This window comes from Lathyrus oleraceus, chromosome 4 (genome assembly GCF_024323335.1).
Source record: "Lathyrus oleraceus cultivar Zhongwan6 chromosome 4, CAAS_Psat_ZW6_1.0, whole genome shotgun sequence".
NCBI lineage: Eukaryota > Viridiplantae > Streptophyta > Magnoliopsida > Fabales > Fabaceae > Lathyrus > Lathyrus oleraceus.
The window spans coordinates 99,531,198-99,548,262 of NC_066582.1; the positions used below are offsets into that span (position 1 = coordinate 99,531,198).

At 35.0% G+C, this 17,065-nt stretch overlaps 1 protein-coding gene across 2 annotated transcripts; it reads left to right on the top strand.

Moving 5' to 3' along the window:
- The first annotated feature begins 6,150 nt into the window (after positions 1-6,150).
- LOC127073685 (agmatine deiminase) lies at positions 6,151-11,612 on the top strand. Of its 2 annotated transcripts, none has more exons than XM_051014866.1 (11): positions 6,151-6,336; positions 6,411-6,528; positions 6,613-6,726; positions 6,834-6,923; positions 7,030-7,114; positions 7,242-7,297; positions 7,389-7,467; positions 8,092-8,226; positions 9,152-9,384; positions 10,638-10,796; positions 11,330-11,612. In XM_051014866.1, the coding sequence occupies exons 2-11, from the start codon at positions 6,439-6,441 to the stop codon at positions 11,411-11,413; spliced, it is 1,125 nt and encodes a 374-aa protein (XP_050870823.1). In that variant the 5' UTR covers positions 6,151-6,336; positions 6,411-6,438; the 3' UTR covers positions 11,414-11,612. The 2 variants fall into 2 exon arrangements, with proteins under 2 accessions (XP_050870823.1, XP_050870822.1); XM_051014865.1 differs by having other exon boundaries at positions 6,156-6,336; positions 6,424-6,528.
- The last annotated feature ends 5,453 nt before the right edge of the window (positions 11,613-17,065 follow it).

A 17,065-nucleotide genomic window follows, 5' to 3' on the forward strand; every position in this document is an offset into this window, starting at 1 on the left:
AAATGTCATTTAGAATAACTTTTCTCTTGGAATTATTTTCATATCATGAAAATTGTAGGAGATAGGGTCTAGGGAGACCTAGTTTTGATTAGATGAATTCATCTGGCCAACCACCATCAACCAACTTGCTATAAATAGAGACCCTCGTGCCAACTATTGTCTGATCCTAAGAACTAACTCATTCAAACCATTTTCTAGGCCCTCATGCCTTTCAAACTTAATTTTTGATTAAAAGCAATGCATCCACTTTGAAATTTGTATCACGAACTACGAGGTTTTGATCCCTCATTTTTATGTTGGTACGTAGGCACAAGTCTGAAGGTCTTGTCAAACACAAAAATATAATTAATGAATTATTTTCTCATCCCCCCATTCTATTTGTTTGTAAATATCACTTTATACAAAATATATATGCACACAAGAAATGGCTCCCTAGGAGTACCTAGGACACTTTGGATGCTAACACCTTCCCTCTGTGTAACCAACCCCCTTACCTGTAATCTCTGGCATTTTATTAGTTTTGATTTGAAAACTTCTTATTTGTGGGTTTTGTTCGTACTTTTCCCTTTTCCCTTGGAAACAATAAAAGCGCGATGGCTACTCTTGTTATTTGATGTCTTGCTTATCCATAGCTTGATGATCATGAATTTGCCGCTACAACTACCTTTGATTGCTTTCTGAGATCGGTACTCAATATCATACTCAGAGAACAACATCTGCCAACTGTAGCGGTAAATTCATGATCATCAGGCTATGGATAAGCTAGACATAAATAAAACAAGAGTCGCCATCGCACTTTTATTATTTCCAAGGGAAAAGTACGAACAAAACCCAAAAGATAAAAAGTTTTCAAATCAAAACTAATAAAATGCCAGAGATTACAAATAAGGGGGTTGGTTACACAGAGGGAAGGTGTTAACACCCAAAGTGTCCTAGGTACTCCTAGGGAGCCCTTTTTTGTGTGCATATGTGTTTTTGTACAAAATGATGTTTGCAAATAAATAGAATGGGGGATGAGAAAAGAATTCATTAATTATATTTTTGTATTTGACAAGATCTTCAGACTTGTGCCTACGTGCCAACATAAAAATGAGGGATCAAAATCTCATAGTTCGTGGTAACAATTTCAAAGTGGATGCATTGCTTTTAACAAAAATTTAAGTTTGAAAGGCACAAGGGCCTAAAAATGGTTTAAATGAATGTTAGTTCTTTTTGGCTTTTGTCATTACATAATGCCAAAAATGGCTAGAGTCACTACATCATAAATTCAACAGTCAAAGTAAAAAGTTCAAATAATTACAACAAGATAACTAGAAGGGAAGAGAAACCTTCATGCGCTCATACCTCGACTTTGAAAGCCCTAAGTGACGTTCGAACACATACTTGTTGGAGGCCAGGGTGCTAATCTCTTTCACCAGAGTTTGGGCCCATTCGACGTGATGCATCCCCACCTGGATTTCCTTGTTAAGATCCTCGCGACCAACCTTTAGAATCTCCTCTTTACGCTCTTTGGCCTTTTTATGTTGGTTTGCAGGTCCTTGATCTGTTGTTTCCAGGCGGAGATGTTGATATCGTAGGTTTTGACTTCCTTCTTATCTTGTTCAAAACCTTTTTCCAATTTAGCAACTCTGGTGGTGGATTCAGTAACAACCTCTCATTCAGTTGCTTGTGTTTTTGTTTTGTTCTGAATTTTAGTCAAAGCATTCTTGATGCGATAGAGGTCTGCAATGATTTGATCAATTAATAGCCCAAATTCCATGATGACGTATGTGACTTCTAGAGAGGTGGTTAGGATGTCTACTCGCTTTAGAAGGTCCTTGATCCCAAAATAGGCAGAAGAATCATTCTCTAAGACTTAAAGCAGATCAACTTCGAAAGCCTTCTCTTTGATCTTTTTGAGCAGATCATTAGCAAACTCGTTCACAGAGCGGCCACCAAACGCAGTTGAGGAGCTAAAGTATTTTTCGTTCGAACTACCTCTGGCGCTTATGGTTACCTTCAGGTATTCTGATGGCTTACTCCATTTCAATGCTTCTAATTCTTCTAGAGAGAGAGCAACAATATTACCATTCGAAGGTGCCTTCAATTCTTTGGTAGCGTCAGAACTTTGGCTAGCCAGGCTAGGTAATATTTGGGATCTTTTAACAAAGGGCAAGAGCAGAATACCCTAAGATTATTCATATAGTCTAAGTTTATGGGATTCTCTATAGGCTTAGTCGAAGACTTGACCTGGTTATCAGTTGGGGAATTTGGCTTAGCAGTAGTAACCTCAATATTATCCCTAGGCTTCTTCCTACAGTCTATGAGTTTGTTACGATGATATGTTGGGAAAAATTCCTTAAGTTTTGCAGGATTAAAATTTACATCTGGTAAAGGACCTAGAATTGCATGTTTCATACCAGAGATAAAGATGGGGATTAATACATAGGATTGATAAATACGACATTTCTCCTCTTCAAGAGGAGGTTCTGTGATGTATTACTGATTTCCCACTATCGTTGGACTAAGAATTATATGAACTGGAGCAAGGGTTGATTATTTCTTGGAGTCTTTTGAGCTTTTTGTTGTTGTTGACGCCATTGATGGAGATTTGTTGAATAAAATATGGGTTTGAAATGAGAGAAATGAAGAGTTTTTCTTGTTTGAGAGTGTGAGAAATTCAGAAGAGTGAAAAAGTGTAAACGAAGGTGAAAAAGGTTATTTATAGTGGAGTAAAGAGGGAACGTTTCACTTCAAGCATTAATGGATGATGATGATCATAAGACATATGTTTGATTAGAAGATGATTTAGTGGACGATGGTAGTTGGCGTGACCCACGATCTCCTAGGAAATAGGAGTGTGATGACTAAAGTGGATTTTGCGCATGTCTTGATGAGATGTTTGATAAAAGGTGATCATGATGACCATGGCGTCATAGAAGTAAAAAATGTTGTTGTATCGAAACGTTCTTAAAAAATACCTTTTTCTTCATTTAGTCGAAAATGACATTTTTGGGGGGCAATTTGTTAGCTGGAATTTCGACGCTAAGGAAATGTTTGAGATGAACTAGAAAAGTTAAAGGAAATATTCTAAAAAGAATACATGAATATGATTCTTTCGATAGAAAGAGTTTTTAGTCGAAGAAACCCCCTTGAGTAGAGGGAAATGTCGGTTTGGGACTTAGAAATATTTTTAGGTTCAAACTGCAATTCGATAGAGGCATTTCGTTGGAGTTGTGTTCGACGGAGCGTAAATTCAAATAAGGCTCATAATTGTTTTTTGGCCTTATCTGTTTCTTTGGAAGAACATGTGGAAAGCTATGGATAGAGAAGTGCATGCAAACGAAAACATGTCATCTTTTGGAGAAGATACCGTTTGTTACAATTATTTCAAATTAGTATAAATAGGAGTCTTAGTGTTTAAGATTCAGTGTGTATTGAGAAACAAGTTGTTGAGAGAATGTACATGTGATCACCATACTTTTACATTTACATTTTTATGAAATCATTTACATTTTCGCCATTTATCTTCATTGCAATTTTACTTTGAAGCCTTCTTTACACTGTCTCTTTATATTTCTACATTTACTCTTAAACTTTGAATGTTATTTTCAAACCAAGAGCATTGTTGAAATGTTCATCATTTACAAAACCTAAATTAATAAAAGCACATGTCATAGGATCAGTCTAGTCGATCATGTGAGTAACCAACGTATTTTTGAATTTGGAAGACTAGCGCTTTACCAATTTCGACGGTAAACACCTGGTCTTTCTAGAATTGTTGCTTTTTATTTTCTACTTTATGTAACCAATTAATGTAAGCCCCATTTTTAATAGTGGGAAAGCATTGGAAAACAAGTTGGGGTGAACTCATGAACCCTAACTCATATACTTTGTCATCAAACGCCCAGGGTTTGTAGTGATGATAACATGGAAAAAACTTCTTTAGCTATTCAGGTTTTTTAGAAGATTCGGGAAATGGATCCAAGAATTCATGAACAATACCTGAGATAGAGAAAGGGAGTAGTATATGGAAGGCCCATATGATGGCTTTTCCCCCCTCCATTAGTGGTTCAAGGATATAGGTACAATCACCAGGAAGAGTATGAGTAGTGACTTCAGAACCAAACGTGATTGGAAGTTGTTTAGTTGAAGCAGGAGAAGAAGCCATTGTTTCTGAAGTTTGTCGGAGGAACGAAAATGAAAGTTTACAGGATTTGAAGATTTTTAGGGTTCCGAAGAAGAAGTTTTGAAAAAGGAAAAATGAGAGAATGAAGTTGTATATATATGAAGAAAATGTTTCAGTGTCTCTGTCAAGTCTATACAAACGACGCTTGATTTTTTTGATTTAAAATCAATGAAATAATTTATTTATTGTTATTTAATCTTGTGGCCCAGGATGGCCTAAGAAATCAGAGTCATGATGGCTAAGTGCATGCACAATTCATTGACGTGACTGTTTGGTAAAATGGTCATGATGACTATGATGTATGCATACCATCTTGAACATTGTCAAGTAGTGACTAAAAATGCCATTTTTCTTCCATCTTGTGCATATGATCGAAATTGACATTTTTGGGGGGGCATCTGTTAGCCTGAGAATTTTGGTGTAGTATTTCGACAATAAATGTGTGATATAAAGGTATGAGACTGCTAAGTATAAAATAACCTATCTGTAGTTTCGAAATTTTGATAACTTCGATTGGAGGGGTCAATTTGACTCTCTTATCAGATGTTTTGGAACTTAGTCTATTTTGAGTTCAAAGTTTAGATAACCTAGGATGGTTTGGAAGAATCTCGAGAACAGGTCAACAAGATTATGACCACTCTCTCTTCAAAACATGTTCAAAATCTCAAAAAGGTTTATGGCAATTTACCATTGTTTGATAGAAGTAGAAATGAGATAAATTCACATACTAAATACAAGTAGCTAAATCATTTCAACGCCATGCTCCAAGGTTCCACAGGGAAACTTTTGACAAGAAGCAGTTAGGAGATTTAAAAGGCGATTTGAAACAGCAAGAGCAGTTCAAAATAGTTTAAATATTGAAGACACATGGAAGCGGACTAGAAAGCTGAAGCTCACGTAAGGGAATACGTGTCGATTTCTGCAAAAATAATTGTTATCGACAATTAACATTGTAATAACATATAAGACGGGTCCAGTCATGTAAATAAGGGTCACAAAATTCATTAAGCATTCTCTATAGAACTTAAGTATCCAAGTCACAATGAGAAAAAAGTTTGTGAGAAGATGTATGAATATGCATCCTTTATTTTAATTCTTTAAGCTCAAAGCATTTACTTAAACGATTTTTGTTATGTTCTTGGTTTATTCCTTATTTTCAAAACAATTATGCATTATTCCAGTTAGAGTTTATGCCCAAATTTTCGACATTCAAACATCGATATTCAAAGCATAAACATATTTTTTCAAATCTTTTGCACAATGTCCTAGGAATTTTTCAAAAACTTGTGATTTGATTTACCAAAAACAACAATAAACACTCCACTTCCCCAAATACGTCGCCCATTTCTTGGATAACTCGTATGAAGTAGGAAAACGTGGAAAATGGTATGTCCCTAGTCCACAACGGTGTGGAAGAAGTTAGGCGAATATTAATCACACTCTCCTGAGTAATAAGGGATTAATTGTCCGCTTCCACGATGTCTAAGAAGTGGTTGCTATTTCTTAAATATTAAAGGGACAATTAGATATTCACACAAATATTTGATGCATAGAGTGTTTCACCTTCATATGTAAGCTATCTCTAAATTCTACAATAAATCTTAAAAATGTCAAATCTTAAAAATGTTTGACAAACCTTTATCAGTAGAGATTAGAGCGTAATTCAAGTATTATATTTTTAAACTATACAATTCTCAAATAAGTAAATGATATTAAATTATAAAGATGGGACCAAACTTTTGTTATCAATATTTTGGTTTATGTATTCATGTATTGGTTTTGTATAAGATTCTCTTCTTTTGAGATTCGACCGTTTGTTATTATTTTTAATTGTATTCCAAAGATTCCATTTTTATGAATAAAAAAAATAAAGAATATTTTTAACGGAATGCGACAGAATAACCACTACTTTCCAACACCACAGACAAACCACATCTTATCATAATCTTTGAAAAGCAATCCCAACCAATCATAAATAATCCAATAATTGTCTTCTAATAATTATATTTTTATTTTATTCTAAAAAAATATTGACACTAAGTCTAAAATTTTAGTTCCTCTCGTGGTGATTGTGTTGAATTTAACAGGGAGAACTGAGATTCGATTCTCTACCACTGCGATTCTGAGGAAGAGTTCGAAGTGACCACGCACCCACCTTCTTCTCTAATGTAAGTCACGCATATGACATGTTTGATTATTTATCACCATAATTTTCGTTTATTTTTCCGATTCTGAACGACAGAGTAAAACTACAGAACCGATAATATTGCATGATGCTTCTCCAAGATACACCTTCTTCTCTCGGATTTCGCATGCCTGCTGAATGGGAACCGCACACGCAGTGTTGGATGGGTTGGCCCGTAAGTATTATATTATACCCTCATGCATTCTTCTCATGATGTTTTTTGTGTAGGCTAATTAATCTCTGTGTTGTTGCGTGATAGGAACGCGCTGATAATTGGCGTGACAACGCCGTTCATGCTCAACGTGTGTTTGTTAGGGTCGCGTCTGCGATCTCCAGATTCGAGAGAGTAACTGTTTGCGTTTGTTCCGCTCAAGTAGGTTAATGATTTTGATTTTTACCGTGCTATTGGTTTATTGCACTATGAGAATTTGTTAATGATTATGTGATTTGGTTCGGTTTGGTTTGATTTGTGATTTTTAGTGGGAGAATGCACGGAGTCAGCTACCGGAGCATATCAGAGTCATTGAGATTTGTTCAAATGATTCTTGGTTTCGTGATATCGGACCTACTGTGAGTTTCGTGGATCAATTTTTGGTTATGTGTTTGGTATTCTAAATATGCGTTAGGAATTGTGGTTTTTGTTGATGAGTGAGTTTTTCTTTGTTTTGTGTAACAGTTTGTTGTGAAAGGCGGAACGTCGAAATCTGGTGATGCGGAACATAGGATTGCGGGGATTGATTGGAATTTTAATAGCTGGGGAGGTGAGTACAAATTGTTTTGATAATTAGATCTTTTAGGATTTGTAATTTGAGGATATTGATATTCGTTGAATTGAGTAGTGTATTTGTTGTTGGTTCTTAAACTAATTGAACTTTATAAAATGTGTAGGTTCGGAAGATGGATGTTACAATGATTGGAGTCTTGACACCTATGTTGCTAAGAAGGTAAGAGTGGTTAAATATTTCATTTGTTTTCTAGCTGTGGTAAACTTGTAATCACTTGATGATTTTGATACTACCACCATATGTTTGCTAGATTTTGGATGTTGAGAGGATTCCTAGATTTTCGCATTCTATGGTGCTTGAAGGCGGAAGCATCCATGTGGATGGAGAAGGTAAGAGTTAATGCAGTGATTTGTTGGCGTGCTAGTTATCCCGGTCTAGTGATTAAACATTACAATCTATCTAAGACTCCACCTCCCTCCATTCCTTTTTAAGTGTCATTTTTTGACCTTTTACCCATACCAAGAAAACTAATCATTATTGTTATTTTTTAAACAATAATTTTTCTTTTACCTATAATACCCTTAATTATCTATTACACTCATTTTACTTTTTTTTTCTCTCTAATAATTACCTAGGGATAATTTTGACAAAAACGTAATTAATACTACCTTGAACTTCGCAAGTGACAATTAAAAAGAAACAATTTTTTTTTCAAGAAAGTGACACTTATAAAGGAACGGAAGGAGTATTAGTTTTTGTGCCGATTTATTCTTGAACAAGGATAATGGGTAATTAGGTACTTGGGAAGCAGAGTTATTTTGTATATGTTATGTTCATGAATCTGGTATAATTTGTTACCTTCATTTCTTTTTTTTGGTAATACCTGTTACCTTCATTTCAATCTGCCCTGAGATCAGATCATATTTACTGCTCTAAACTTGAATCTCTGTACTGAATTGCTTCTGAAATTTTTATGTTTTGATGTTTACTTGAGTAATTTTTTCTTCTCTCAGGAACATGTCTTACCACAGAAGAGTGTCTGTTGAACAAGAACAGGAATCCACATATGAGTAAGAGCCAAATAGAGGATGAACTAAAGGCTTATCTTGGAGTCAGGAAGGTTATATGGTTGCCTCGTGGATTATATGGTAATAAACTTGATTCTGGTCTTTTAGATTAAGAATCTTCCTATGAATTGATAGCATTTAGCACGGGATATTTAATATGGTATTCATATAAACAATTTATGTAGACATTTATCATAATTTTATAAGTTTGTTTTGGATAAGAAGAACTCTTTATATGAGAGAAGACCGTAATTCAACATAAAACCAACCGAATAATGGAATAATGCAAGGCTATATATAAAGTTTTACAACCATTTCATGGTACTTATCACAAAGTATGATTAGTGAAATCTGGTGGTTCTCTTTTAGTGAATCCACTTTCTGTCAAGAGATTAACTTCTGTATTTTTTACTATGCAATCACCGTGTACATATAGGGGTTTTAAAATCTTACTCAATTGGTTCATATTGATTATCAAGTAAATATTTTTCCGCATTTTAGAATTAAACAAAGTAAGATAAAATTGATGCATTTCTCTCCATCTTTCTTAATATGAAAATTGATAAGTCTTTGGGAGCTAATAAAATGGAATTTGGCCTCAATTTTTTTTATTAGCAAATTTTCTTCAAAAGGAAACAGGAGGCTGGTGGTGTTTTTGTTTTGTTATGAAGTTCTTACAACTTTTTTGTAGGATCCTTATTTTTTTGACAAAAGGATTCTTATGTATACTTCATTACAATACTACTTTATACATACACTGCCCCAACTGAAGTAGCAGGTTTTAAAATCAAAGAGCTATCTGCATTGTGTTAGAAACATGGTAGCCCATTGTTGAAAAGCTGTGTGAATTTCCACACATTAAAAGAATCTCCCAAGCTGGAATATTAGACACTTCAATTTCCATAGAGATGAGCTAGAATATTTGCGATACATGTTTTAGGTTCAAAGTGGCATTTAGTTTCAATATATTTCCTATGTTATTAAGAAGTATGCTGTTTTTATACAGGAGATGATGATACAAACGGTCATATTGATAACATCTGCTGTTTTGTGAAGCCCGGCGTGGTTCTGCTGTCTTGGACTGATGATAAAACTGATCCTCAGTATGAAATATCTGAAGAAGCATATTCTTTCCTTTCAAGTGTAACAGATGCTAATGGTAGAAAATTTGAAATCATTAAACTCCATGTCCCCGGTCCACTATACATGACAGAGAAAGAGGCTGCAGGGGTTTTCCAGGTAAACATCCAAGTTTGTTTGTTTCTTTTCCAGTTATATTTATTTCTTAAATGATTGAAAATATAATAAAAAGATGAGTAATTTTCAAAATACAAACATGATTCCATTGGAGTGTATTATACCTTTGTTGTTGTATGAACAACAGTTGTAGAAGTTTCATAAGTCATATTTGAGGCTGTTCTTTTCTTTGTGGTCAGATGATTTTATATTTTTCAAATCCCAGGCCTTATATATTGGTTAATACAAAGTTCAATTGTTGGTTGTGAAGATGATGTGAAATATAGATCATTTGATTGGGTACCATTTGTAAACTACATAGGCAGACCTAAGATTTTTTCTCTGTTTTGGTTGGTCTGCATTGCATTTTGCATAGTTGTTTTTCTAAAGGATTGGGTGTGGTGTTTCTTTAATGGAGTCTCTAGTGTACGGTTATATGGAAAGCTCAAAGGCATAGCGTAACCTTATGATTACATCTCTAACATAATTTGATACTTAGGTTATTGAAGTTCATTTGCAACCAAGCCAATTATGTTTTCAATAGGATGTATCATCGGGAAGAGCTAATTACTCGAAAGCAATGTTGTCAAATAGAAAGCAGTTTGCTATAGTGTAGCGGAATTTGAGCAAACTGCTATTGTTTTGTGATACACTATTTAATACAAAGTGTTGTCAAATAATGGTGCTATAGCACTGTAGCATAACAAACCACTTTTTTCTGCATCTGCGATTGACAACACTGCTAGAAAGAGATCTACTGCATGTAATACTCAGAATCAGTGCATCATCTCATTGTTTTCCTTTCAACTAATTTAAATTTTAACTCTGTAAAAGGAATCAGGAATTAGAATTTAGATTCTATTTATCTTGAGCCTACGTACTTTTGAATAATTTATGCCGGGCACTGCAATCTTTGGAATGCTGTTAGTTAGCAGTCAGCATATTATTAAGACATGGGTTTTGGATGAAGATTTCAAGCTTTAATCTGTGTTTTCAAAACAAACAAAAAAACGCAAACAGCTAATATAAATAGTTCAGTTGTTGTAATCAAGTAGATTTTAAACTATGATATTCTAATAATGGCTATCCTAGAACTTATTATATGAAAAATAATATACTGAATTTGTATTAAGATTGATACCTTATGGTTAAGAATGAATATTACTGTTTATTACACTTCTGAGTGCTAACTTATTTATGCAACTATGCAAAATAAACTTCTATTGGATGTTATGGTGTACTTCTATATTTTTCAGGATGACTGCGCCAAGCCAAGACTTCCTGGTACTAGGCTTGCTGCTTCATATGTAAACTTTTACATTGCAAATGGTGGTATCATTGTTCCAAAGTTTGGAGATAAAAAGTGGGATGATGAAGCTATCAGAGTTCTGTCTAAGACGTTCCCTCATCACGAAGTAAGTAATTGTTTTTTTTAATAAATCACTGAGTGTTGAAATACTCTTTTTTTCAGTTGAAGAATTGGTATGCTATATGGTAATATTTCAAAGACATTTGCTGCACTAACTACTGCAGTTAGTGTAGACAAAGGAATAATTCTGAATGAGTTATATTTCTGAGGGATGCCGATTGTGGCAGAAGATCTGTTGGCTCAAACAATTGCTGTTTGTTCTAAGATAGCTTGGAGCTAATAATATCAATCATCATGATATGTTTTTGCAATGATTCCTTATAAAACAAACCATGTTTCTTATGCAACCAAATCATCAAGAATAACTGCATTAGACATTGAACAGTTTTCCACAAAAATCTGGCAAATATATACCCATCCTAGTAGTTAGATTATAGTACTAGAGTGTACCTTTGTTCTGTTTGATATAAAAAAGTGTACCTTTGCTCTAGTATTATTGTTTAGGAACTGTAACATTTAGTTATCATTTGAGTTGTTTTGGATACTGAATGACATTTTATAATGTTTGTTGGTTCCTAGGTTGTGGGAATTGAAGGTTCCAGGGAGATTGTATTGTCAGGTGGAAATATACATTGCATCACTCAGCAACAACCAGCCATTTAGCGATGCTCTCCCCAACAACGTTGATATGTATTGGGTAATTTTATTAGGATGATCGATTAATTGCTTGATTTTCATATGCAATAGCTTGCATTGAAGTGTCTGGAAATAAATGGGAAGCCATTGAAAATAACACATAATTGATATTTAAATTGTGAAAACATGACTTATTTCTGATGAATGATTGATGAATGATTGAATATATCGAAAAGATGCCAATATAAAAGTTGACAGATATATATCATATTTTGATTTTTTTTAAATAACCACTATTTAAAATAAATAAATTCAAAATAACTATTTTTTCAATTTTCCCCCCAAAATAATCACTTTTCAAAACAGATGCGTCACATGAACTGGCGCATCCACTTTACGTTAGGAGGAGGCGCCAGCTTGAGTGGCGCATGCATTGAAAACCTTATGAAGAGGTGCCAATGCCTCTGGCGCATGCATTTTGTATGTGGTGTATGTGTCAATTCATCTGGCGCATACATCTTTGTATTAATTTTTTATTAAATAATGAAATATAATGTTAAAAAAAATTTTATTCATGATATAATAAATGTTACATGGGATTGACAAAAATTTAATGACCGGTCCGATCGAAACGTCTCCCTGTTCCACATCCATGTGCGTTAGTTTGTCTTCGAGGTCTCCCACGATTTTCCTGAGGTGTTTGAGGTCTTTGCGTGCTGACCTGGTCGATTGATGGCTGGTGTGAAGGTCCGACGGAAGTTTTAGCGGTATTTGATAGATGTGTCATCATTTGTTCCCAATATCCGAGGGACTCTGGTCAACGGTGCTTCCGTAATGGAGTTCGGTGCCCATGTCATCGTAGTTAGGTCGATGTGGTTGGATGGATTGTGGACATTATATTTGCTCGAATTGTGACATTGAATTGTTTTGGAAACGAAGTAATGATTCCTGGGACGTACTAAAGTTAAACAATGATTATGTGTTTTGGTGATGTGATGTTTGAGTGGTCATTGGTGGGGGGATACGATGAAATGACCCATATGAATCATCTGGACTATAGACGGTTGTGGTTGAAGCGTATGGTTGTTGGTGGGTAGGGTTTGATTCTTGGTTTTATGATTGGGTGAGTGGCATGAATGGATTACGCCGTTGGATGTTTGGTTGCTGAGTGGATGGCATGAATGAGTTGCGAAGTTGAGTGTTTGGTTGTTGGTGTATGTGGTGGGTTGATGGTGTGAGGTTGGTTGTTGAGTTTGGGCGGTTTGACATTGGTGTTGGACGGGGACTTGTTGTTGGGCGTATGATGACGAAGCTAGTTGGCGTGGATCAATCAAATACCGTGGCTCATACACAAGTTGTTACGTTGTTACCGACCTAAACCATGCCATATATTGTTGAGTTGGTCTTGCACCATGGATGACTGGTTCGTTTAAGATGTGTTGTCGTCGATTCCTTCATTGACGACACATCTCTTTTGCAAAGTCTCTCCAGTCGGAATAATTCCATTGTACATCAATTCTTTTTTGATGCCAATCTCCCAAACACGTCGGAGGTTCTGGAATTTGTTGCTGCATGCCGAACTACAATTTTACTCGGTCACTCTAGTGCATCTCTACAGTAGTGAACTGGATAATTGATGTCTTTGTTGTCCAAACTGCAACATCATCATTGTTAATTTGATGATCAAGACCCATATATGACCTCCAAATAAACTATACAACAATACGACACGATTAGATGATAAATAATTTGATAATTATTTTTAAATTAAAATAGAGTTATGTAGGAGTATTACATCGTCTGGTCCAATGTGGTCCAATAGATTGCGATAGACTACTATAGCGTGTTTCAGACACCTATTGTAGTTCATCCCTCTAACTGACCACCTAGATCATAAAAAATTGAAAAATACTATTTACAGTTAAAGTGTAATATAAAGTATAATTAGTCAAATGGTAAAGTGTTAAACTTACTTTGTTGCAAACATGAACATGAATGGGTTCTCGTTTACCGGGGCGAGTGACAACATTCTTGACCAACCCCATGCTTGTAGCAAATACGCACATGAATAAAAAGTACCAGTATTTTTTTTTGCATTTTTACACATTGCACTATATAGATGGGCTAACACAGTTGAACCCCAACTATATGTGCTTACCTTATTAATGTTGCGTAACAACGATAAATACATAATATTTACTATATTACCAGTACTTTCTAAAAATAAAAAATCATAATATAACATCGAGCTTTAATTATTTTTTCGTACCCGATTGATTCTTCGGACAATATTATACTCACATAATATTGTTTAAGATATTTTAAATTTATACTTTGTCCCCTAGCTTGACCGGATGACTTTCCCTCAGTTTGGTCATCACACAAAGGGCACCCAATAATTCATTGCAGATAGAGTTGTCATAGTTAAATCTATCATTCATGGCCTTACCATCTATACATAGACCCAACAACATGTATACGTCCTCAAGTGTGACGGTACACTCACCGAAAGGAAAGTGAAATGTGTGGGTCTCAGATCTCCATCTCTCCAACAAAGCAAGAATAAATTTGTAGTCCACCAAGTACGAGACTATGTTGAAGAGATTTCCAAATCCACATTCTCTAATATACGATTCTATCAAAGGATCGTGGGGTACATATTCATGTACACGGCATCGAAAACACTTTGGGTCCTAATAAAACATAAGTAAGAAATACAATGAGAAGAAGTAATATATAATGAAAACATAGATAAGAAAGATATACGAAATAAATATGAAATAAATAAAAAGAGAGTGATAACATACAAATGTCGAGATATTCTCGAGTGTTCCTTTGTGTTCATCATCCATAGTCAACAGAGACATAATGTTGCAGAGGTTGAGTGTTGCAGAGCTTGAGTGTGACAGAGAAAGAATGTGGTAAAGAAAGAGTGCAGATGATTAGTGTTGCAGATGATTAGATGTTGTGATTTGAAGCCCTATTTATAGATGATGAAGTCTTACTAGGTTTGCAATCTACACAACATATGATTGGATGCATGCATGATAAAGTGTAGGAGTAGCCATAGCCTTAGGCGGATGCATGTGAATATTCACATGCAAGGTCACATGTGCCAAGAGAAGTGGCACATGCATGTGAATATTCATATGTAATGAAGAGGCGTCCATGCTAATGGCGCCTAGGTTACTTTTTGCATGAAGAGGCACCCATGGTATTGACGCCTAGGTTGCTTTATGCGCCTAGGGAATGGGCGCCTGTTTGGACTATTAGGGCAGAGATTCTTGTGAGATTCCTTGTGTGCAGGTGCATGCTTTGTGTGTGCAGAGATTCTACCAGACGCATGCATTGTATGTTCTTGTGTCTGCATGGATTCTTTTCACTGCATTGTCTTGTCTGTGCAGATGAATTGCGTGATCAATGCATTCAACGTTTACCCTATTTAAGTGCATGAGAATAACATATCAATGTATTCAATTTCAGTACCCATACAGTTCAAAAGAAATACTAAAGTTAGATTTAAAAAAATATCTTCCTCACAACATTACGTGATCAGTGCCCATATCGAAGGTGAAATATTTGATCATCAATTATTCGGTTTTTGTTATCGCAACACAGAGGTAACTCGGTTTACAATAAATCGACGATCAAATTTTTCACATCTGAAACAAAGAATAGAAAAGAAATTGCAGTGCAGTCCTGTGGGCCAAATCATCTATAAATTCCGGTTTGGTTTGCAGAAAACCAGGTGAAATTTTATCAGAAGAAGATTCGAGATGATGATGATGTTCAACATATGTTTGTCAGTCACGAACAATCTGGGTACAATGATATATAGTTGTATATATTACCACAACAACAAGTGTCTCAATTCATTGATCAGCCACAAGTGTTTTGTGAAACTGATGACGACAAACAAACTGAGGTGAATGTTGCAGATGACGAAGAAGAAGTCGAGATCTTGATTCAATGGTGAACGCCGATGAGGAAGAGGAGCCATTACCAGCTATTCATGTATATTGTCCACCTCAACACATGACAAGGTTGAATTTGGGTTTCAATGAACATTCATCAGATATATGGTATAATCCTTATGTGCAAATGCAAGGATCTTTGAAACAAGGAGACACATTTTACACAAAATAAGATTGTGTAAAAGCCATTAAAAATGAGGCTTCCAATGCATGCGTCACTCAAGCTGGCGCCTCCTCTTGTTTCAAAATTGTTGCGCCAGTTCATCTGGCGCATATGTTTTTGAAGGTGGTTATTTTGGATTTTTTTTTGAAAAAATGGTTATTTTGGAATTTTTGTTGAAAATAGTGGTTATTTTAAAAAAAATCCCATATTTTGATACAATTTTCAATTTTATATTGTTTTTATATGTTGTCTCAGTATCCAATGTTAGATTTTGGGTTCAAATAACAATGCTCAGATTATTAAGATTTTGGCGGAGAGAACTTTGACATTAATCGAAAAAGTTTAAAAAATTTAGGGAAAAAGGAAGAGAATTTCTTATGGTACTCTAGATATTTCTAATGTACCATGTGAATTTCTACAAATGCCATTTGATTCCGAAGATGCATCTTCGGATGCACCCCAACACACACTCAACAAAGGTCATTCTGAGTTATGCCTTTTTTTGTCTACTTTATTTTGGAGATGCATATCCGGAATGATTCCGTAGTTACATCTCCGGAGACACTAGTATCATAATCAATAGAAAAATATATTTTTTTAAATGAAATTGACATTCATAACAAAATAAGCATTGCAATGATGATTTTAACATAAACTACAATATTACATTTCAATATCCTGGTGGACGCTTGTACATCTTCATAATATCTTCGATCGATTTTTGTAGCGCCGCTTCCAATTCGAGCGGAACTTTTGTTTCGAGACGGAAATATGTATTCCACATAGCCTTAATATACGCTTGCGTTTTGAGCTCAAATTTGTTGAACTCAATCTTCCCTCAGTTGTCAATCGACGATGAATGGTACTCGAGCTTCACAATCTTTCGTTTGTCTCCGTGAGGTAGAATATAGTGAATTTTGTCTTTGATATCTCCGAGGGAGGTGAAATCAGTGAGCTTAAATGTTTGCTAGGGTGTAGAGCCGGAGAAGGAGACATTTGCGACATACCAATGAATGTTTATTTGTGACATTTGAGACATTTTCAGTTTATGTGAAATATAATATAAGATCGCATAAATTTATAAAAGGCAAAGATCAATACGGACCACTCATTAACTAGCATATTGATTCCGAAGATATATCTTCGGAACCGCACCCTATTATCTTGTTCTAGAGATGCATCTCAGGAATTTTTCTGGAATTAGTTTCAAAATAGAACCTATTTTTCATTGACAAAAACACAAATGTTGTCAGGTGGAAGATAAAAAATACATAAAGACAAAATATGAACAAAAGGTGAATATATAAGACTTTATTTATATTAAGACATAATTACATACAATTATTTGTCCAGTTTGTAGATGTTTAATTGGCTGCATTGTATGGTAAAACACTAGCTGGATTCTAATGTCTTGACTGATGTCATGACATGCTGTGGAGATGTTTGTTTGACTGCATTGTATGTTAGAATATCTAGCTGTACTCTGATGTCTTGGCTGATGTCATGACATACTTGAGTAGTATACTGCAGGTTTAGCTAATA

Bases quoted from the DNA above. Each gene is read 5' to 3' on its own strand.
- LOC127073685 (XM_051014866.1), top strand. From the start codon at position 6,439: ATGATGCTTCTCCAAGATACACCTTCTTCTCTCGGATTTCGCATGCCT. The intron at 7,298-7,388 runs GTAAGAGTGGTT...TATGTTTGCTAG, and splicing joins ACACCTATGTTGCTAAGAAG to ATTTTGGATGTTGAGAGGAT. The intron at 10,797-11,329 runs GTAAGTAATTGT...GTTGGTTCCTAG, and splicing joins AGACGTTCCCTCATCACGAA to GTTGTGGGAATTGAAGGTTC.